The following is a 24,193-nucleotide window of genomic DNA, read 5'->3' on the forward strand; positions in this document are numbered from 1 at the left end:
CGGCATCACCGCCAGGGGAGGGGGAAGTTTGGCGGGCCGAGGTCAGGCCTCGCCATGGGGGCCGGGGGGGGACAGGGGAGAAGGCTCACCTGCGGCTGCTTCCTTCTCCTCCCGCAGAGCGTCTCCCCCCCCCACCCGCGAGTATTGCAGGTCCCCCTTCTTGTTATGTCTAATTCTGAACCTGGCCATAGAGTATGGATCAAAAAATCCACACGATAGGTACAAGTGCTGTTCTACAAGCCTGGTGGAAGTCCTAGGTTTGCCAGAAAATAGGAAAAGTAAACAACAACAACAACAACAATACATTGGGGGTTAGAAAAGCCCCCCAGATCATCGAAGCAATGTCTGCTTCTTTTAAAAAATGCCACAAGACTAAAGTGTAATCTTGGTAGCCACTGGGGTGCGTGGGGTTATTTGGTAATCTGTAGCCAGCATCACTGAGGATTTGAAACCACAGTTAGTGTTGGCAGGGGAAAGGGGGGGGAGACAAAAAGGGTAAAAAGATAGGGAGGAAAATAGGTAAAGCGAGAGGGTGGAAGACTAGAAAAGGTAAAAAAGACAAAGCTGAAAATAGGGGAAAGGAGCAGAAAAGGGTAGGTGAGGGAGGGAGAGGCCATAAGGGAAGAAACTGAAATGGTAGGTAGTAAATAGAAGGGCCAGAGAGAAAGGGGAGAGGCCGTACCCACCGTCAGGGGAAGGCAAAGAGAAAAATTAAAAGGGAGAGAGGAAGTGGTGACATGAGATTCTTTTCCGTGTGTCTTCACTTCTTATTACCTAATGCTGTACACCGTCTTGCATGAAACGGTTTAATGCTATACAAGGTCTTAACCTTGGCTTTAAAAGCATTTGATTCATTCCAAAAGAAAAATAAATTATAGAATTTTAATAGCATTTTTCGGTGCTTCCCAATGCTTCCATTAGAAAAGCTGAAAGGGGAACTCAGATTTTCATGCTGTACATTTTGCAGTAAAACTTCATCTTAAATTTCATGAATTAAAAAAACAGCTTTTTTTCACAGTGCTACGCCAAAATTTCTAATTTTTTCCATTGGAAAAACTGGAAAAAGATGATTGTCCCCTTGCCCCTTGTTTTTCCCGGCCTTCAAATCTCCAGTCATACAGCTTGTCTATCTAGGTCAGTTCTGTCTATTCCGACTTCTAGCAGCTCTGTCATGCTCAAAGGTCTTCTTCAGCGCCTGCTACCTGCAATCCTTTTAACTCGAGATCTAAGAGATTAAAACTGGAACCTTCTGCACACAAAGTACATCACCTGCCACTGAGCTGCATCTTCTCGGGAGCTTAAATTTCTAACTCTTTTTCAGCCATCGTATTTGTTGTCTTTAGAACCCAGACAGGGGTCATTTCCTGGGCCCCCCCCCCCCCACAACACACCTCAAATCAGCCAGTATGCTTGCCTATTTATTACTTGTTTTAAAGCACTCCTATCCATTTTTGTCTTAAAAAAATAGCAGTATGCACAGCCACACAAGATAAGCGCAGATGAAAAATGCACAACAATAAAAACTAATTAATAAACAACAAGCAATAATCATAAAAGAGCCATTAAAAAAACCAGCAGGCAATATAAGACTAAAACAGTTGTCAATAAAATCTTAAGACCAACAGTTTAGCAGCATGATTAAAAAAAAAAAATCCTTGAACAAATTAAAACCACCAATGATAAACAGGAGGGAAGACAAAAGTCATTTAAATTATCTTTGAAACATACAAACAGTTTTAAAACCAGCTTCTGGAAGGCTAAAAGCAAGAATGTCAGGGCAGCTTCCTGGGTCACTTCCACAATCTTGGGGCTACCACAGAAAAAGCCCTGCTCTGTGTACTCACTCAGTAATGAAGCAACAGAAATACCCCCAACTCCCTAGACATCACGCAAGTCCATTGTGCATCTCACAAGTACAATGTGCTACACGAAAGAAACAACATACAGTGAATTTTCCATGTGTAGGGTGAGACAAGAGTCTTGAGAAGAGCATTCAGTCATGCCAGCTCCCCGTCACTGTCTGAAGCAGCACAGCACAGTTCTGTGAGGAATAGGCTGGAGAGACCATCGCCAAAAATTAGCCTCCGTAACAAGTGCACTTGTGGCATTTTTCACCAGTAGAAGTGCTCTATGGGTGAATGCTTCAAGCCAGCATTCCTGAGTTGCCACAATTCTGCAGCAATCCGAGTCAGAAAGAAACACACTGCTTTCAGTGAGTAGCTGCTTTTTATTTAAGGAAACCAGGGGGAACAAGCCCCTAAGTCAAGCTGAAGTAAAATTAAAAGGAGTCTTGGGGTACCTGAAAAATGAACAGCTATTTCTGGAGCATAGAATCCACCTCATCAAATGAATGAAGTGTCTCCTCAGCCGGCAGACATAGATACGTACAAATGAACACATTAGCATAGAGAAAAGAGTTATCTTAAACAGCAGGGAAAAGGTGCATTGCACAGAGACGTCAGTCTGTACATTTTGGACTTCATTGCCCTTTGACCCCATGATGCCAACGAATACATATCTACCTAGTGAGGTCACGAATAAATGTAGTGTTTTTATCCTGTTGATGGAGGGTTATCTCGTGTTTGGGTCCCTGCAGCTCTTCCTGCTTCATTAACCTCTTTGAGTCTGAGGTGTTAAGGAGAGGTATAAATATTTTAAATAAGCCAATAAATAAAAATCTGATGAAGGGGACCCTGGACCAACAAAAGCTTCTGCCAGAATAAATCCATTTGTCACCCAGGTGCCCCCGAGACTCCTTTTTGTTTTGGCAGCAACAGACTTCAAACAGTTACTTCTCTGGAATCTGCTGCAAGGAAATAAGTTAAGCGTTCTGTCATTTTACGGCACCAGTGTTCAGTCTTGCCCTGGGTCTTTCCAACAGTTCTCAGGCCATGTCTTCTCTACCCACAATGCAACAGGTGCTGATTTTACTAACAGGAGGGTTCTGGGCAAAAATACAAGCCACTTACATTCTCTTTAGAAAAAGTCCGTGTAAAGCACAGAAATCGGGTGACCTTGGATTTAAAGAGGCCGTCTTTCCAGAGGTCAGCATCCAACCCATCTGCTGTTTGTGCAACCTGGAAGGAGGGGGGGGGGAGCAGAAGGGATGTAGGTAAGAAGGACAGGTGAGCCACACTGAAGCAAATATATAGGCACTGCATCCCCTAATTAATGTCGGCCTGAGGCTCTCCTGACACCTCATTAAGTCTCTCTTCCGCCACAGAAAACCTATGGGAAAGAGAGGGAGCTCAAATGCAAGAGGGTCGATTCTAAAAATACTGTCACCAGAGAACCAATTGATTAAAGATATCCTAGTGCTCAGCACTGTGTACAAGAAGCCGTAACTTGGGTCACCACTTTTTAGCTAGGTATTTAGTTTTGATTTTTTTGACAAGGGGAGGGGTGAAGACACAAAGGCCTTACCCTTCTTTGCAGACCCTTGTTTGGAAAAACCGAGAAGCCTGAGTTTACAAGGAAGAAACAGGACTGTTGCCCCTCATGGCCCTATACCCCAAGAAGAAACAATGGACTGGTCTGCCCTTCACAAGTCTGAGGACAGAAAAATGCAATGAATCATCAGGAAGGGTACAGACTAATGTGGAACTCTCTGATTGGAAATAGGCTGAAGCAGGCATGTGGTAAAAGCTTCCAGTTTGGTGAGAGCCAGTTTGGTGTAGTGGTTAAGTGTGCGGACTCTAATCTGGGAGAACCGGGTTTGATTCCCCACTCCTCCACTTGCACCTGCTGATGTGACCTTGGGTCAGTCACAAGCTCTGGTACAGCTGTCCTTGAAAAAGAGCAGTTTGTGTCAGAGCTCTCTCAGCCCCACCCACCTCACAGGGTGTCTGTTGTGGGGAGGGGAAGGGAAAGGAGTTTGTAAGCCGCTCTGAGATACCTTTGGGTAGTGAAGGGCGGGGTATAAATCCAATCTCTTCTTCTTCTTCTCTTCCATGTCAGGCTGGTTGGCCTGGCTTAGCCAGGAGGGGACTGTGCCTCAGCAGCTTTTGTAATAACCCACTAGGATTGCCAGGTCCCGTTCCCCCACCCCCCAGCCACCAGGTTGGGAAATTCCAGGAAAATTGGGGATGGGACCTGGGGGGGAGGGGATAAATTATCGTATGGCATTGTGTGTGGAATAGCCAGGAGATCCCAGAGGATTATTTGGCTGCCTGAAGCTGTAGCTCTTTTTTGGCACCACTAGGTGGCGAGCTATGCTTATTTTTAGGCTGAGAGTTCTGGAGATTTGCCCAAGGTCACCAAGATGGCTTCAAGTGGGGAAGTGGGGAACTGAACCCAGTTCTCCATATTATAGTCGGCCACTCTTAACCACTACACCCAACTGGCTCTAGGGACCTGGAGAGGACAGGGACCTCAGTGGGGTACAATGCCATAGAATCCACCTTCCAAAGCATCAATTTTTCCAGGGGAATGATCTCTGCAGTCTAAAGATGAGCTGTAATTCTGGGGGATCCCCAGACCCCACCTGGAGGGTGGTATCCCTACTGCCCATTAGACAATTTGATAGAATGAGAAAAAGTACTTGGTTCATGCACAGCAGGCCTAAATAGAGGCTCCTCATGCAAAACTGAATTTAAGGGAAGCGTTTTTACAAAGGCAATAGAGCTATATTGTAATTGAATAGTTCAGGAAGGTACTTTAATAAAGGGAAAGAGACTGTGGACTGTACTACTGTGTATGATACGTGCTATCTGTTGCTGTATATATTAGCCTACTATGTAATTTCTGAATTGTTTAACATGTCATGTTAATACTTCTGCTTTGGTTCAGATTTCTGCAACCCCAGTCCTATTACATTGCTTATTGGATGTCCCATCCTGTAGACTACATTGATTTACACTGTGTAATCTACCTTGAGTCTCAGTGAAAAAGGAAGATGTAACATGACGTAAATAAAATAGGTAGCAGCGAGTACCTCTTTCTTACACTGCCATCATAAGAGTTACACCCTTTTACTTCAATTGATTTAGATGGCTGTAACTCTGCTTTGGAAGGCACTGTTAGTCTGAGACCCCTCCCTGATAGAGGACAATAATTCTGACCTACCTTACAGGGCTATATGTCGGATAATTCTGATCTATCTTATGTCTATATGTCGGATAATTCTGATCTATCTTAAAGGGCTATTATAAGGATTATTTCAGAATACATGCAAAATGTTTTTAACATCTGCACAGCTCTTTCTGTGATAAGTTTTATTATGACTAAAGTTTTGTCTGGTCAGCCAAAATTATCCTTTGTGAGCTAGAAAGCACCACAGCCATGGAAAACAGATGACACTACCCACTGGCCATAGACTTCAAAGACATGGACATTCAAGCAAGCCCCCTCAAATCCATTTGAGCTATATCACCTCTATAAGCAACTCCACAGCTAGACAATGCTGCTAATTTTAGCCTTTGTCAGTTTGCATTTTTAAAAATAAAATCCTCTTACAAAAGTAACAAAAGGAATGATCAGCAAGGGCCTAGGCCAGAACCAAATTTAATTTCTAGCATATGTTCTCAAGATGTTATTGGCACTGCCTTTAGAGAGGAACTTAAAACATTTATTTATTTATTTGTTAAATTTGTACCCCACACTCCCCGCAACGCAGAAAATAAAATACATGCAACAAAAACCAATTTTACACAATTAGATTCTTCAACTGAAAATGAAACGTGTCAGTTCAGATTGTGTTCTTTAGGGCTGAGGAAATTCAAGAAGTGTGGTATATTTATTTATTTAAATATTTTCTTACCCTGTGTCTCCTAGCTAGCACAAGGCAGCTGACAAAGAGAAAGAAGTACTTTTCTCCCTTTCTCACAATAAAAGAACTCGTGGGCACTCAATAAAATTGCTGAGCAGCAGGGTTAGAGCAGATACAAGGAAGTCCTTCTTCACCCAAAGAGTGATTAACACATGGAATTCACTGCCACAGGAGGTGGCAGCAGCTACAGGCATGGACAGCTTCAAGAGGGAAATGGATAAATGCATGGAGCAGAGGTCCATCGGTGGCTATTAACCACAAGGTATAGATAGGAACTCTCAGTCTGGGGCGAGGGATGCACTGTATTCTTGGTGCTTGGGGGAGGGGCAACGGTGCAAGGGCTTCTAGAGTCCTGGCCCCACTGCTGGACCTCCTGATGGCACCTGGTATTTTTGGCCACTGTGTCACAGTGTTGGACTGGATGAGCCATTGGCCTGATCCAACATTGGCTTCTCTTATGTTCTTATGTTCTCTTAAATAAGGCCACAAGACCAAAACTCGGGTCAAAACACGCAATCACCACTAGCTCAAAAAGAAGCAGCAAAAAAACCCCCACAGAAACAAAAACACCCAACACAAATTAATTCTTTCATAATACAAATGACTCAGCCCAATCTGAAAGCATGTCCTTGCTGGAAGCCTTCTAAGCCTTATGAAAGCATGCTGCAGTGTTATAAAGTTTTAAGCTAGGACTCAGAGACTACAGTTCTAATCCCTACTGAGCCACAAAACTCCCTGGAACTGTCTCTCTCAGGGAGAATGTTGTACATGCTCTAAGGAGGAAAGGTGGGATAACAAAGGAAATAATATCCTTAGCGCTGCTGCTGCAATGGTGCCTTTCAGACGGCCTCTAGAAGTCCATTCCATGACATCGGTGCTACCACAAATGCAGCTCAGGAATGGGCAAAGGCAGAACAGACCTCACAAGGCGTGTGAATGGCAAAGAGGGACCATTACAAAAGGCACAAACGGCACCGGGGTCAACCAAAGGGATCACAACATTACTACTCAGCATTTATACACTTCCTGTGTTCAAACCCCTTCCTATACATTTTCATGCTATAATCCTTATAACAGCCCCACAAGGTAGGCTTATATTATGTAATGTATTCAGATGCTGCCCTGAATGCATGAGGATGAAGTGTGAATCATCCCACTGAGAAGCTATGCTAAGCTTCAGACGTCGGCTAGGATTCGCGCCGAAAGAATTGTGTCCAATCACATTTGAACTGTCTGTGGTGGGAACACTTGTGATTGGGCAATTATGCGAACAACCTGATAGGTTGAGAATTGTATAGTAGGTGTGGCTACATTAGCCCGGAATGTTTAAATACCGAGCAGCTGCAATGGAAAAGCTGTTCGGGCTATGAGGAGTTGTACCGTGTTAGAGAAGTTGATCGTCGAGCTGAATAAACCTGAGTTTTTGCTGAAATCACTCTCTGACTAATTTGTTAAGTGCGGACTTAACATATTATTTTTTAAATCCATAACAAAAATAAAGAGCAAAACAGATCTCCTTCCAAGGTAAGGAAATTATGAACTCTTCCTACACCGATCCTGTAAGGAGGGCTACCCTTTCTGCTTTTTTCTCCAGTGACAGCTTTTGACAAAGTTCTGCTATGCTTCTTATTTGGAAATGAAAGTTAGAGTATCTTTACAAACCATGCTAGGCATAATTACAATAATCACGGCAGAACCTTTTGAAACCGTGAAAGCCAATCCTTCCTACTTAGCAATCACAACTCCACAAGTTAACTTTAGATCTATGAAGTCATTGTTGCACTACGACACCAGAAGGAAAAAGGTCCATAAGAGCAGTTCCAGTCAAGACCTGCATTCCAACAGGAGCAGAAAAACTTCCACGTGCCTCATTTTTTTCCTAAAGCTGTTGTGAAGGTCAAATCCTGTTGCAAGATCAAATAAACAAAAGGTATGTGTGCTCATTTTTTTAAAACGCACATAAAGTGTGCAAATGTCTGTTCCATTGACCGGCTGAGTAATTTCAAGACAGACAAAAAAGAAAAAAGAAAAAAAGAAAGGACCTTTGGCTTTTGCAAGCCTAGGAATGTTCCCGCAAGAGTTACATTAGGGATAACAAATATGGGAGTGAACCTGAAGAATTTCACTCGCAGACACTTATTTTAATGTTTAACGGCAGCTGCTTGGGTCTGCCAGCATTTTCAGGCTACAGACAGAAAAAGAAAATAATCCCAGTAGTTAATGGATGCTGTGTGCGTATGCATGTCCCCTCAAACTACTTTATTGTGATGGAAGGTAAAGTGGAAGCCCACAAAACCTACTGGCTACTGAGAATCCCAGGATAGGTGGACCGCAGTCACATCCTGCTAGGGAGTTCCTACATTCCAAAGCAAGAATCAAGAACATATGAGACAGAGTCAGAAAGCATCTTAGCACCCTGGCCCAGCTTTGTGACATTTGTAGATCCAGAGTCCATAATCCTGTTTTGCTCTTTCTGGTTCTACTGACAAAATGAGCTACTTTCCCCCTAATTCAGAGGATTTTTGTCTCGCCATGCTATTATAAATAACACCTAAAGCAGCTTACAGCAGATCAGAATGAATTAGGAAGAATAAGCACCGTAAAAACAACAGCCTGCAGAAATCTAAAACACAGACAAAACAGGAGTAAAAATTAAAGTTTAAAATGACTTAAAAATCAGTTAATGATAATGCAACCCGCTATTCTGTATGTTGTTGGATTTGTAACAGATACACCGTCAATGAAGCTGCTCCACGGATTCCAGGTCTTGGTACTTGAGTCTGTCTGAATGTATCTTCTTTTGAATTACTTAAATATTCTCAATAAAGTTTAAAGAAAAACATGTACAAAGATATCCCAAGTACATATTCTTTGTAAACCTAAAATGCATCAATGCACCTGGAGAGATTCTTACAGAAAAAAGTAGACTATGCAACTCTAAAATCAGCACTTTGCTCCTAAGCAGAATAGAGGTGGTAAAGCTTTTCCTGGACTTTAAAAAATGTATTTCAAAAAACAGGGGAAAAACCTCAAAATCCAACAACTAAATAGAATTTAAAGGGGGGGGTATACATAAAATAGAAGTAAAAATACTATACTTCTTCAGAAAAAGGTAGGGGTTGCGTATATATACTGGCACATATACAAAAAGTGTACTTTGTACAAAAAGTGTATTTTGTAAGTAGATCATTAGACTGTCAAGAAAATGAAGTTAAATGTTTCTCTCCATCAGCAAATGCTACACCTCTACATGCCATTGCAGTGTGGTAGGTGGAATACCAGAGTAGTATTAGGTTCAAATCCTACCATAGCAAAGTCGCACACTAAGGCTAAGAGAGAATGACTGGCCCAACCTACCTCACAGGCGTAGTACTAGGTTCAAATCCTACCATAGCCAAGTCGCACACTAAGGCTGAGAATGACTGGCCCAACCTACCTCACAGGGGTGTTGTGAGGATAAAAGGAGGGGAGACAACTATACAGGCCTCCCTAAGTTCCTTGAAGGAAAAGCAGGATAAAAGTACGAATGATAGGTTTCTGTTGTAATGGAGGAACATTCAAAACAAATGACCCGCATACAAATAGAGCCTACAATGCAGAAAGTCCAGCTCCTCCCACCGATCAAATCTATTTAATACTAATCCAAGAGTTATCCAAAACAAAAGGCACTCCTCATCTGACTGAGAAAAACAAAAGCCTTTTTAAAAGGCCTGAGAAATAAAATGCCAAAGCCATGCAGTTAAGAATGAAGTTGGGTCTATCTTTCTTTCCTTCTGTTACAGAATAAGTCTGATTTGATTACTCAACTGAGACTGTACAGAGGGACTTCAGAAATTCACAGAACCACCTGCTGTCTCTCTGGAATGGGAAATAAGCACTTCAGTGTGTCCTACTCAAAGGCAAACAAAGACTTAAAGAGGGTGGGGAGTGGTTCTTGCCAGCACCACAAGAGTAGGCCTCTTCAAGCACGTCATCTATGGCTGATTCTAAGCCGCTCTAGACGAAACCTAAATTCCCTGAGCCAAACACATATTACATAGACCTTTCTGTGGAAAAAAAACCCCTCCATTTTATATTAACAAATACTGGAGGGGGGGGGCCTTCCCTTGGAGGCAGTTTTCCTTTTCACAGTCCTCCTGAACTCTTCAGGTTGCTATTCTCCCCACAGAAGCAAAAAAATACTTGTATGTTTGTGCCAGCTGTGAGGGGGAAAAGCACTCACAGACAACCTGGGAGAACAGAACCTGGTAGAGGGGAAAATGATCAGCACTCCATCCCGACCAGTCATTTTTTTGCTCCCATTTTTTTTTAATTGAGAGACAGGGAAAATTACACAGAACGCCATCTAACTTTGGCCCTTCCTGAGGCGCTAAAGCTGTGCCTAAGCTATTCAGACCCACATGATAAAACACTCTGCTATATAACAAAAATCCCTGCATGCAGAAATCTAGAGAGTAACAGAGAACCCTGCTGTGTTGTTGACCATTAACAGGGTAGGAAGGTGGTTCTACATCAATATCCCCTTATATTATATTTGCATTACATCTGATACTGAAGGCCTGTGTAAACTCCTTGGGATGACTGACCTAAAACTAGACATTTCTAAGTTCCTGTGCATAAAGGATACTGGAAGCTGAAGCCAATATGCTATAGTGGTTACAATGTCAGACTAGGACCTGGGTTCAAATCTACATTCTGTCTTATAATGTGCTGGGTGATCTTAGGTCAGTCATTAGAGAGGAGGTCCTACTACTGATAGATACCTTAAAAACTGATATATCACCAGGCCCAGATGGCATACATCCAAGAGTTCTGAAAGAATTCAAATGTGAACTTGCGGATCTCCTGACAAAAATATGTAATCTTTAATTAAAACCTGCCTCCATTCTTGAGGACTGGAAAGTAGCTAATGTCACTCCCATCTTTTAAAAGGGTTCCAGAAAAGATCCGGAAAATTACAGGCCAGTCAGTCTGACGTCAATACCAGGTAAATTGGTGGAAACCATTATTAAGGAAAGAATTAGTAAGCACATTGATGAACAAAAACTATTGAGACAGACTCAGCATGGGTTCTGTAAGGGAAGATCTTGTCTCACTAACCTGCTAGTGTTCTTTGAGGGAGTGAACAAACATGTGGACAAGGGGAACCCAATAGATGTTTCTGGATATCATAACCTCCCTATATAAATCAATGGTGCGACCTCATTTGGAATACTGTATACAGTTCTGGTTACCACACCTTAAAAGGGATATTATAGCATTGGAAAAAGTGCAGAAAAGGGCAACTAGAATGATAAAAGGATTGGAACACTTGCCCTATGAAGAAAGGTTAAAGTGCTTTGGGCTCTTTAGCTTGGAGAAACGATGGCTGAGGGGGGACATGATCGAGGTTTATAAGATTATGCATGGGATAGAGCAGGTCGAGAAAGAGGTACTTTTCTCCCTTTCTCATAATACAAGAACTCGTGGGCACGCTATGAAATTACTGAGCAGTCGGGTTAGAACGAATAAAAGGAAGTACTTCTTCACCCAAAGAGTGATTAACACATGGAATTCACTGCCATAGGAGGTGGGGGCGGCTACAAGCACGGACGGCTTGAAGAGGGAGTTAGATAAATATATGGAGCAGAGGTCCATCAGTGGCTATGGCTATTAGCCACAAGGTATGGATAGGGACTCTGGGGAAGGTGATGCTCTGTATTCTTGGCGCTTGGTGGGGGGGGGTCAACAGTGGGAGGGCTTCTAGTGTCCTGGCCCCACTGCTGGACCTCCTGATGGCACCTGGTATTTTTGGCCACTGTGTGACAGAGTGTTGGACTAGATGGGCCTTTGGCCTGATCCAGCATTGGCTTCTCTTATGTTCTTATTATTTCTTAGTCTAACCTCCCTCACCAGATAGATTTAGGTGGGTAGCTGTGTTGGTCTAAAGCAACAGAACAAAGTTTGAGTCCAGTGGCAAAGTTTAAACTTTGCCACTGGACTCAAACTTTGTTCTACCTCACCAGGTTGTTGAAAGGACAAATGTGGGTCAGGAAAGGATAATAAAAGCTTCTACAAGGAAGAGCAATAAAAAAAAATTAAAACAAAATACAGAGAGACATATAAAGCCACCTTACATAAAACCAGACCACTAGTCCATCTAGCCCAGTACTGTCTACACCAACTCACAGTCTCTTCATCATCTCAGGTGGAGAAAGGCCTTTCCCGATACCTCCTACCTGAATCCCTCTTAACTGGAGATACCAGGAATTGAACCTGCATGCAGATCACATGTCCTATCCCTGAACAACGCCTTCTCTCCATCAAAGGGACACTGCATCAAAGAGACAAGGCTTTATCCTCTGCTGATGAGAATTCTTTCTAGGCCTTCTTGCAAAAGCTACTAGTTTAGTCTAGGTGTGGTACAGCTTCTGCTTAAGAAATCAAGGTATTTTCCTGGAAAACCACCACACTTTGAAGTTGCTGCTGGTAATTAGGAACTCTTATAAAAGATGCTCTCAACTTCTGAACTACTGTTTATTTCGTTTCTTTAGGTTTGATGTGATTTCTTAGCAAAAGATGTGGAGACAGCAGAGAGTGTAGGAGGCTCAGAGTAAGTGTGACCCACCCTTGAGGGAATACCTGGCACCTCACGGAAATCATGCAAACACTGTGAATCTTCAGACTGCATGCAGAGAACCAAAACAATGGAGGAAGGGGGATGCTTTCCCTCCTACAGCTGTGCAAACCCTTTCTTAGCCTTTTCAGAGTTAAAAAAAATACAAAGCTTCAAGCAGCTATCCCTCTTGCAAACTACTGGTACTGTTAACAGACGCCAAAGCCTTTTCAACTGTAGTTCAAATTTAACTCCAGTACATCAGATGATGATTTTTAAGACATGCAATTAAAAAAAACAGGACGGAAATAAGGAGCATCAGCAACTTTATACTATCAGATTTAGATTCTGGTTTTCAGTCTCTTGGATGATGGACCAACCAAACAGAGCAGGTTACGGTTGGAAAAGGAGCACTTTCTGCAGAATCCAACATCTTTCACAGAATCTGGGCAGGGTCAGACTCTTGCTCACCCAGGCTACCTATAAATACCTCCAGGACACATTCCCATGGGATCTCACTCCTACAATCTCATACTGCTTGCAGCATCGAAGGGAATATCCCTGGCTGCCAGATGCAAGGCAGAAAGTTGGATATGCACTGCCCAACCCTTTGCCAAGAGCTAGAATGGCACCCCCCAGCCTCTGAATAAAAACTAGCCATCCTATATGACAGGGGGAGGAGAGGGGAATCTGAGCTGCAGCAAGAGGAACAGCAGCTCCCTTCCTAGCTTCTCCAGCGTCCAAGATAGCATGCCACTGTGTAGCATGTCCCAGGATAGCCACAGAGAATGTAAATCAATCAGCTGCTACGATTGCTGCATGAAGCCCCAATGTTCATAAGTAGTATTCCTCTAAGCAGCGGTCATTTCCTGCAGGAGCACACAGGAGCAGAGCTCCGGCACTAAAGAGCCCAGGGGGCGGGAACATGCAAGAAGCCCCACCCCCTGCTACCAGCAGCCCTCAGTCAGAGCAAGAAGCAGCCAGGTAAGCTGCAGAGCCCCCTCCCAGCCCCCTAGTCCAAAACAGTCCAGTGGCACCTTTAAGACCAGGTTTTATTCAGGTACAAGCTCTCCCTCCTCTGTAAAAAAGTACTCCCACGCTCCCCCCCCCCCCCCCCAATAGCTAGCAATCCAAAACAGTCCAGTGGCGCCTGAGCGGTGGGTGTTGCCTTCTGACACACTTCTGGTAATGTCAGGGGGTGTGGCATATGCAAAGAAGTTATGCTAATGAGTTATGCTAATGAGCTCCTGCACCTCTTTTTCTACAAAATGACCCCTGCTTTTAAGTACCAGAAACTGAAATCAATAATGGTACATGTTTGCATGATTTCAATGAGGAGTCAGATATTTGGAAAATGAAACTGATTTCTACTTGGGGCTGGCATGGAGAGGGTTTAATCAGCTTATGGAAGGCTATAGGTGTATGTGTGCGTTGGGGGGTGGTGGTGGAGAACCAGCACCAGGGTGAGAGTTTTCACACTGCCTCTTGACCTGAGCATCAAGTGCCTGCATATTTGAAGCTAAATGCTAGGGCAGATGCCTCCTTCCCTAGTTTGCTTCGAGCAACTGTTATGCCTTACTTGTGAGTTTTTGGCAGAGGCAGCTGTTTGAATACTGCCAGCATCAGAATCCTGGACTCAGTGGACCTCCGGCCTGATCCGACAAGGTAGTTCTTATGAGGAGGAGGCAAAGCAAATCAGGCAAAGGCAAACAGGGACACAGTTGAGGGTGGAACCAGCACTGGCCTGGGGCTCGGAGGAAACACCCCATCTCCTTTCCAAACCGTTGTAGCTTCTGATATTATCTCAAACAAGCAAATTAAACCAAGATCGCTCAACCGGAATTGACTTGCAAATCCAAGGAATGGCAGCGCGCCATAAAACTTGCCTGATGAGTCAGCGGAGAACAGAGAAAGACGCACACAAAGTTCTACAGATTGACTGATGGAGGATATTCCCATTCACCCTTTTCCTCGGGCTCTTGGAGGGTAGCTTTGCATTTGCACTGATGCACACAGGGCTATTTTTGGGCAGGAACGCACAGGAACGGAGTCCCGTCTGGCTTCAGAGTTGGCCACGCCCACTACAGCCAAAAGCTCTGTGTGTGCGGCTACAGAGGGAAGGTCTGGAGAGTGACCCCCCCCCGGCGACTCTGAGGTGGGCAGGCCAGGGGGCCCCTGGAAGGATCTGGGAGGCATTTAAATGCTTCCCCGTGCCTTCCCCGGCCTGTCCAAGGGCCGGCTTGCCCGAGCACCTGGGCAAGCCAAGGGAAGGCAGTTTAAACTGCCTCCCCTCCAAGGGGGGGCTTGCCCAGGCACCCTGTGGCCGTGGGGCGCCCAGGCAAGCCAAGGGAAGGCACGGGGTGTGGCCTAATATGCTAATGAGCTGTGCTGTCGGGGTATGGCCTAACATGCTAATGAGTTTCTGCTGTTGGGTGTGGCCTATTATGCTAATGAGTTCCTGCTGGGCTTTTTCTGCAAAAAAAGCCCTGAACGCACACAAAACAAACCTGAACTCTTTGGCCGCAAAAGCAAAATCTTGTGGCCAGAACCAGGCCCAAGCATGGGGAGAAGGGAAGAATAGGTATACTTTAAGTGAGGTCTGGTGCAGAAATCTATTGCCATGCCATGCTCTATCCAAAACCCTGTTCGCACGTTACAGGAAACACACATAAAACTTGTGTGTAGACCTGAAAGAAAAAGCCAATGCATGTTCACTTTACAGTACCTGTAAAAGAAATATATATGGTGCTTCAAGCATCCAGCTGCACACGTTGAATGTAACATGAGAATTACTCAATGCGCATATAAAGAAAAATCAGATGTACATTGTACATAGAACATGTGTTCACGGTAACTTAACAACAGAGCTTCTGACATTCCAGAAACACACAGAATTGGGGGGGGGGTGTTTGGATTCAAGAGGTGATTATGTATATTTATTTCTTTAATTCATTTATACTGTACCTTTCTCCCCAATGGGGACCCGAAGCATCTTACATCATTCCCATCAACTCCCATGTTATCCTTGCAACAATCCTGTGAAATAGGCTAGGCTGAGAGAGTGTGACTGCCTCAGGGTCACCCAGCAACTTTCATGGTACAAGCAGGGATTCAAACTTGGGTCTTCAAGACACTAGTCTGACACTCTACACCACACTGGCTCTAGGTGATGGAACTGGAGGAGGAGCATCATGTTACAAATCTGTACCAGAATGTGAGATAAGATGCTCAGGCTCTGCCCACACCAGCCACAGTATCAAATGCAGAGCAGGGGCCCAACCCAGTAGCCTGATTTTGTGGCACGAGTTTTGTAATCACAGCTGGTCAGGTAAGTGCCTACGTTCCTGACAAAACGTCTGGATCAGGTTCACTATACCGAACTAAGTGGTTTATTGATGGAAGACCAGCACTGACTTATACAGGCATTTCCAGCAGGAGGAAACCATAAACTGAGTGAGTTGCGCAGTGGTTTTTTTTTGCCTGGCAGTATTCTAAATTCTCTCCTCCACAGTGGCATCACTAACAAGGGCGGACGCATTATGCCACTAGGCAACCTTGTAACATGCTCATGGCTGCGACCCCATCTCATCTATACCACGTCATGAATCATGAAAGAAAATGACTATCTTACTTTTGAAATGATGCAAACAGATTGCGTCACAATCTTTTGCTTGCAGCCTGGGTGCCCCCACCCCAGGTTCCCGTAAAATGAACTTAATCCTCCCTGTTTAACCCCATGTTTGGCTCGGTATCAGGCTGTAATTAAGTGGTCAATATGATTGCAGGACCTTTGAGTGGAACCCACTGAAGCCTATTCTCCCACCCCCACCCCCACAACAATGCTGCTGCTGAATTCCCACTTTGGTCTCCAACCCTTCACAAACCCAGCCTGTATGTCATGAGGGCTAGAAACATTTTCCCCCTTTCGCCTGTTTTAACAAAAACAGAAACCCTCTAGTCCTTAAAGAAATTCTGCACTCAGAATTCACAGGCCGAAGCCATGAGTCTGGCGAACACGAGAGTTTACATCTCAATGTAAAATTAGAGGAATGTATTTTTAGCTGCCCAGCATTTGAGTGCTCTTAATAGACAGGTTTTGATTGCAATCTGTGAGTTTGTTTTTATTCATTACTGTAATGTTTATTTATGGTTTTATTTTCTTCGGAAGCTGCCTGAAGCCTCCTGGGGTTGGCAGGAGATAAATTTAATAAACCAGACAGCATAATACCCATTTGGAGTAAGAGAATTGTTTAGGGCAGAGCAACATCACGCTGCGACAAAAGAAGTTTTTCTACTTCCAATGCAAAAACCACGCATTTGCTGTTGCAGATAAGTTTCCCAAACAGGTATGAGCACATTATCCGTGAATGCCCAGGGGACTGCACGCACAACCTGATCTGCAATTAAGCCAATACTTAACAATCCACACCATTCTTTCATGCCTCTGGAGGGGCTGGCATTGACACAGGGATGCTTTTTACACAGCACATTCAAGCGCTTAAAGCACTTCTCACAATTTCCAGTTCTCACAACATGCAATTCAGTAATATTTACCTATCTCTGCATTGCAGCTGGGGGCACCGTGTGAGACTGACAGAGAGAGGGAGACTGACTTCCCTAAGGCCACCAATTGAGTTTTGGGGAGAGGTAAAATTCGAACTGGAGGCTTCCCATTTATGATACAAGGAAGCACAGAGTGTTTGCAGAGAGTTAGAGATTACAGAGATAATTGATCGCGAGAATATGTTTCTGTGCAGCGAGGGAAACAGGCAGGCCAAGTTATGGGTACTTATTTTCATAAAAGATTGTGCACTGAACAAGAGCTCACATTCTCAGCCAAGGAAAGCTGAACTCTGATAATACATGGAAATTAACATACGGTAAATCACGAGACAGCTCCTAACCCTCTTATACTTACAACGTCATAACCTGTAGGTGCCCGGTTCCGAGAAGCAACAACCCCAACTCCGGTGATTGGGTCCATCTGCACATCTGGCAAAGCATCGGCAAGATCTCTAACCTCAGGCATTGTGGACTGATCCTGCAACAGCAAAGATGATTTAGTGGAGTGGCAAGGTCACCAGGCTAAAAGCCAGCAGACGTTATCACCGCATAGCAAAATGCTGCCAGAACAAACACTCCATCTGGGCATGGCATACTGAACCAAAGGAACATTTGTTCTTGATAAGAAATGGCACAGACTCCAGTCTCCAATAGCCTTGCACTGAGAACAAGGGTTATACTCTTCAGAACATTTAACTGGGGCAGATCTCCCTGAAAAAACTGCAGAGAAAACAATGGAAATGTGAAGCCAGGCCTGTGCATAAGCTCATATCCACTCTTCAGCTTAAAAAAAAATCATAGCGATTTTCTAATCCTCAAGGTAGTCAAAGGAGCTGTGAGAAATACTTGATGTCAGAAGCCAGACATGGGGTGAAATTCTGCCTTTTTTCATCATTCTTGTCCCTCTGCACAGCTAGTGGATCGGCAGCTTAAATTGGACAGTTATGAAAAGTCTGTTCAAGTTCACAGAATTTATTCCAACCACTGAATCTGGCACAGGCTTTTCAAGCTGGGGTCAGCAACTACAGCCTTCTGCATTATGCCTGGCTTACCAAGAGCTACAGCCTGCCCCCTGACTCAACTGCCAGTCTGAAGACTTTAGAAGAATAGATGATTTGGTTACAGAAAATGCAGCAACTCGTCACAGATTGCATCATCATCACCTTTCCACAAGAATTCCGGCCAGACACAACTCATGTTATTCAGAAGTTACAATCACAGGCATGTGGGTTAACTGGAGTTAGTAAATTTATGATATCACATATGCAAAAAACCCACCGGCTCTCACACACACTGTTGCCATTTGGGATGATGGTCAGTGATGTGAGGTAGAAAATTTTCTGGTGCTGTATTTTTCCAGGGAAATGTTTCCCCCACCCTACATATATAATCTGTTTATCTTTAGTTATTAGAGCTGTTATGCTGAAAATCAATCATATCGGATAGTCTAAATGTGGAATATGAAAAATGGACAAACCCCAATGCTTGTACACACTCCAGGCCTGTACACAGTGCATTTCTCTCCTTTTTGCTAATGTTACTCAAATTCTCAGAACATTATTTGAATATTTTATTTAATTATTTAAATAAATTTGAATTGATTCAAATTTTTCTGAAAAACCCACATCGTTGATGATGGTGCAGAGGGAAGGCCCAGAACCCCTCCTCCGCCAGTGCTACGGTCCTGATGAATGTTCCCTCTAAGCTGTGGAGTCTTGTGAGCAAAAATTCTACTCTGTGAGCTACTGGCATTAAAGTCGTGAGCGAGCAATTTGGCTACTGCATAAATGAGTTTGCTCTGGAGCCATCCTTCCTGAGCGAAGACAAAAAGGTGTGAGCAGGAGGCTAAAAACCTGTGAGCTAGCTCACACTAACTCAGTTTAGAAGGAACATTGGTTCTGATCTGAACTGAGCACTGCCGTACATGGGTAAACCAAGTTCACTGTGGCTGTTGTGCTGACCTGATTTATGGCTAAATGTTTTGTGTGGTCTATCTTCTACAGTTTAATCCAGGTTTAAAATCCTGAGTGGGAAGACTGGCTTGATACAGGCCAGTGTTTGTACATAATGAATAATCCAAATTAATTTCTACCTGGCATTCTCTGCAATGGGAAGGGAGGAGCAAAGCATGCCTCCACCTTCAGCCACAAGTCAGGTTTGTGCAAAAGGAACAGGGCTGCAGTTTTAATGTCAGTAAAAATATTAGGCAATGTTTACTACTCCGTATTATTTTTTAATTTTGTAATCTAGCTTCATGACATTGTTTGTGGTATGTGTTGCTGTACGTGCTACACTCTCAGTTTTGCATTTTCTAATTTTGCAATCCAGCCTTAATACATTGTCTGTATGTATTATTACTGGTTTTATTGCATTTTTCAAAACTGCATAATCCACCTTGCATCTCAGAAAGAAAGGTGAACTATAATAAAGCAAGCAAGCAATTAAACAAAGAAATACTTTTTTTTTTTTTTTTAAGTGATGGCTAAATATAGTCCAAGTCAGGCCCAGGTGAAATCCACTCCCAAACTAGGATTCCACTTGATCTGCACTGCAACCCAACTCAAAGCAAATGTCTTTTGACTGGGACTACTAAAAAACCTTGGTACTGGGGCACTGAAGAAGGGAGGAAGCCAGTTTCTCCTGCTTTCTCCTGAAAGTGGCCCAGAGGTGCTTTGAATGCAGAAAGTCCCAAATTCAATTCCTGGCATCTCCAATTAAAACATATCAGGTAGCAGACATGAGGAGAAATGTGTGGGTGTGTAAATAAATAAAGTCCCCCCCCCCCAGGCCCTTTTTTCCAATTGAAAAATTGGAAACGTGGGGAAACACTGAAAAACCTGCTATGAAACATTTCATTTTGGAATTGGTGAAATGCTTTTACAGGCAAACTTTTTGCTCATTCAAAATTACTCTAAGACCTGTGTAGTTCTTCAGACTTGTATAAAGGCCTGAAATATAACCTAAAGTATTAGAGAATTACAGTTCCCATATTATTTATTTATAGTCAAATTTATACCCCACCCTCCCTGCAAAGCAGGCTCAGGGCGGCTTCCAACAACAAACACGACAATACATAGTCTGTAGATACATAAATTGTTTTGTCCACCATTAATCAGACAAATCTGTGGGTATGATAATACACTATTACAAAGGTTATTGTTTTGTCTGTTAAGTTAGATCTGCTGAGACTGTGACTGCATGAAGATCATTTCTAAATGAAAATTATCCTCCTTCATTTACTGGAAAATGGATTACTGTTACCAACTTTTCCTTTTCCCCCACTTCCCAGATGATAAAAAGTTATGGGTGCTCAGGTAGCAGCGGGTACTGCAGTTTTCAGCTTTCTCTCTCTGTAGTATTAGATGTATTAGTAATTTTGTCTGAACAAAACCAACAACGCAATTCTAAACAGAGTTACATTCCTCTAAACACACTGACTTCAAGAGTCCTAGAAGTGCGTAACTCTGCTTACAACTGTACTATGTGTCCTTTTAAATCCCATGAACATGCCGAACAGTACTATTCGATATACTAATGAAGTTATAAATGATGTCTCTTATTAAAGCAAGAAAATAAATTTTGGCTTGATGAGAAAATAAGTATTACATATATTTCATTTCCCCACAAATCTGTTTAGTAAAAACCTTTTTCTTCTTTTCAGACATAAACATCTCTGGGTACTGGGTGAAGCTATTTTTCTGCCCCAATCAGAACAGGCAGAACTTAACTAGATGAGCCAATGGTCTGACTTGATATAGGACAACTTTGTATGTTTTGCCCAGGATCTTTTATCATCTGTGGTTCCTGGCTGCCACCTACTTTCTAAATGCCTAATCACAACCAGCTCACAGAAAGGGTCTTCCAAGTCAAAACCTATAGTCTCCAGTTAAAGCTTGCAGTCCCTGTTGGGAAAGGGGGGTGGGGGTGACAGACCAGAACATCACAGCAAGAACAGGATAGCCCTTCTCCTTGGCACATAACAGAGCTCAATCTCCCCTCCTTCCAAGTTGATTTCTCAAATCTAGCTGGCTCTTTAGTTCCCCCAGACACAAATTTTGCATTGCTGCAGTTCAAAATGAGAAATGAATTGCTTTTCTGCTTTGAATTCAAAAACACTTCCAAAAGCTGTGTTCGCACCATCCCAAAGATGTAGCACATGAGGCGTAATTCCAGTGGGGAATACCAAGATCACGCCTGCTGCCAAGGAGTTCTGCCTGCTCCAGAACAAGACAAACAAGCTGTCGTGGGTCAACCAGGGCTCAGGAATAGTGAGGACTTCTCAAGAGAAGATGATGCTTCAGGAGAAGAGGAGCCCCGAGTAGCCAGCCTTGAGTTAACAGGAGAATCTGACCAAGCAGGAAAATGGGTTGCAGACTTGTCACGATTCACAGCCAACAGCTGGTGCAGAGCCACAGACACCCTCCAGCCCTCATTCAGCAGGTGAACCTCAGTTGGCTGTTCCCAGCCCACCACTATCACCCACACCCTTAGAATGCCACAGATGGAGGCTGAGAACAGAGCTACAGACAAGAGGCAATGTACACGCCTCCTGGCCCGATGCCAGCTGCTTGCTGATAAAAGATGATTAGTTGCAGGATTGCTTCTGAGCAGCTGGCTGCAAGCATGACCTTTAGGCAAGGGGCCATAAAAACCAGCCAAGAGGGGCTGTTAGGTGTTGATGCAACACGTATGATAGACACTAAGCCACTGCCTCTGCCTTGCCTGACTTCTGGACCTCTGACCTTGGACTGAACAACTCTGTCTTGTCTGACTTCTGGACTGAACGACCCTGCCATGCCTGACTTCTAACACCTGATACTCGGAGCCTGCAAACCAGTACACAAGTTGCAACATACAGTATGGAAAGAGCTGCATGCGCACAAGACGTCCGGGCACTAGGAGAAGCCGTCAAATGAGTGGATGTTCTAGGGGAGATTATGTGAGGGACCTGACCAGGGTAATTAAATCCAGCACAGGAAGTAGTAACAAAGCAGGGAGTATACAGGAAAAGGAGTTGCAGTGGCTCAAGTGGTTAAGACGCTGAACTGCAGGCTGTGGAAGGTCAGTAGTTCAGCAGTTCAAGACCTGGGTGCCGCATGATGGAGTGAGCTCCCATCTCTAGTTCCAGCTCCTGCCAACCTAGCAGTTCGAAAGCAAGAAATTGGGAAGGTAACAGCATTCCGTGCGCCTTGGTGTTTAGTCATGCTGGCCACATGACCACGGAAACGTCTTCGGACAGCGCTGGCTCTTCGGCTTTGAAACGGAGATGAGCACCGCAACCCTAGAGTCGGATGCGACTGGCTTTCGAGCAAGGGAACCTTTACCTTTATACAGGAAAAGCATTTTTCTCCAACATTCCATTTCATGTGGAAGGAAAGAAGAAAACTGTTTTTGAACATTAGGCCATTTCATTTCAAGCGGTAGTAATGCTACAGCAAAATCAAGAAATGTGAGATACAAGTACTGTACTTTATGCCATTTGTACAGGGAATCAATAAACTACACCCACATTGCCCAACACACACATTCACTGGAATGGGATGATTTCTACATAGTTTTTCACCTCCCTTGAGGACCTTCTTTTGGCAAGTGACAGTCTTTGGACAAAATCTTCCTCCAGAAACCAAGCAGGGCTGCTCTGGTCTAAACAGCACCACCACATACACCCATGCACATTTCTGAAAGACAGCCTATTCATTTTCCACTCACATCACACACCTTCAGCATCAGGGACTCCAAAACCAGATACATCACCAATTAAGGCTGGGACACGGCCTAGCTCTCACTGATGCAGTCCCCCATGTCCAAGCTCTACTATATCAGACTTTGCTGTTTTCATGGTCTGCATTTAGCCTGACTGCTTTATGGTGGCCCTTGTGAGGGCAAAGGGGCAGAAAATATGTTTTGTAAAATAAACAACATTATGGATATCATTTCAGGCTGCTTTTTTATGCCCCTGGCTTGTGTTTATGTTTTGTTTTTTTATTGTTCACTATGCCCTATGTTGCTGTTTTTATAATTGTATTGTATTGTTTTTACTTTGCGAGTCACCATCTATATTTTCTGAATGACTGAATCAAACCATTCTCCCCAATATGCTGGATTTTTGTGTGGAGAAAGAAAGGAGAGACTCCACCTTCAATGAAAAGTAGGCCTAGCTGTAGTGCTCAAGACCTACTGCTGGCTCCAGCAACCAAGGGTCCCTCCATTGAAGAATACGCCTGGATTCACCTGCTTTGAAACTAGGCCAAGTCCTCATATTGGAACACGAGTTTGCAAATTTCGCTCTCCCCTCCCCCAGCCAGTACAGGGCATCAGAGCACTGAACATGGGTCTCCTCTCCTCCATTTTATCCTCACTATATCCCTATGAAGTAGGCTAGGTCAAGTGACACCAATGGTCACCTCTAGGCTAGACTACTGTAACTCGCTCTACTCAGGGCTACCCTCGAGACTGACCCAGAAACTTCAACTGGTCCAGAATGCTGCTGCACGTGTGCTTACAAGTACTCCAACTAGAGTTCATATTCAACCTGTGCCCTACCAGCTACACTGGCTCCAAGGTGAAAACTGGATCAGATTCAGGGTTTTGGTTTTAACCTTCAAAGCCCTATATGGTCTGAGAACAACATATCTTTGGGACCATCTCTCCTGGTACACCCCCCCCCCGAGAGCACTGCACTCTATGCATAACAACTTCCTGGTGATCCCTGACCCAAAAAAACATTCCTCTTGCCTTAACCCAGGCTCTGGCCCCAGCCTGGTGGATCCGTGCCCCATAGAATCTGGTCCAGTTCCACAGGGCCTGTAAAAATGAACCATTCAGCCAGGCATACGGTTGAGGCAGTGAAATTCCATCAAATCTGGCCTCCCCCAGCCTCTCCTCCTCCCTGCCGTTCATTGCATTGTGTACCACCTCTATAAACCACACAGCTTGCACAACCTCATCTGGATAAATTATGTGTTTTAGTGCCTAACGGCACCATCTGATTTTAGCTTGGATTGTTATAATGTTGATTTGTTTTTAATAATTATAATATTGTTTTAACTTGTTGTACCCTGCCCTGAGCCTTGTGTAATAACAACAACAGGCCCAAAGTCACCTAATGATCTTCATGGCTGAGCGGGGATTTAAACCCAGCTAGGATAAACGGCCAAAGTGCACAACTTCTAGGCAGGCTGAAGCCTACACATTAGGGGTAATCAACAACCCAGCAAGATGGCTGCCATCTTTTAGAACAACTTCTGTTTCTCTAAGTGACCAAATTG

The 24,193-nt window shown here is 43.9% G+C and overlaps 1 protein-coding gene across 1 annotated transcript in view; it reads right to left on the reverse strand.

Annotated features, from left to right (window-relative positions):
* MVB12B (multivesicular body subunit 12B) overlaps window positions 1-24,193 on the reverse strand; it is a 135,911-nt gene that overhangs the window by 102,988 nt on the left and 8,730 nt on the right. Inside the window, exons 2-3 of the mRNA XM_015426063.1 lie at window positions 17,281-17,403; window positions 2,970-3,077 (exon numbers count right to left, since the gene is read on the reverse strand). Coding sequence (XP_015281549.1) covers window positions 2,970-3,077; window positions 17,281-17,391 — 219 coding nt within the window. The 5' untranslated portion in view covers window positions 17,392-17,403. The remainder of the gene's footprint in view (window positions 1-2,969; window positions 3,078-17,280; window positions 17,404-24,193) is intronic.

This window comes from Gekko japonicus, unplaced genomic scaffold (genome assembly GCF_001447785.1).
Source record: "Gekko japonicus isolate JY-2015 unplaced genomic scaffold, Gekko_japonicus_V1.1 scaffold22, whole genome shotgun sequence".
Taxonomy (NCBI): domain Eukaryota; kingdom Metazoa; phylum Chordata; class Lepidosauria; order Squamata; family Gekkonidae; genus Gekko; species Gekko japonicus.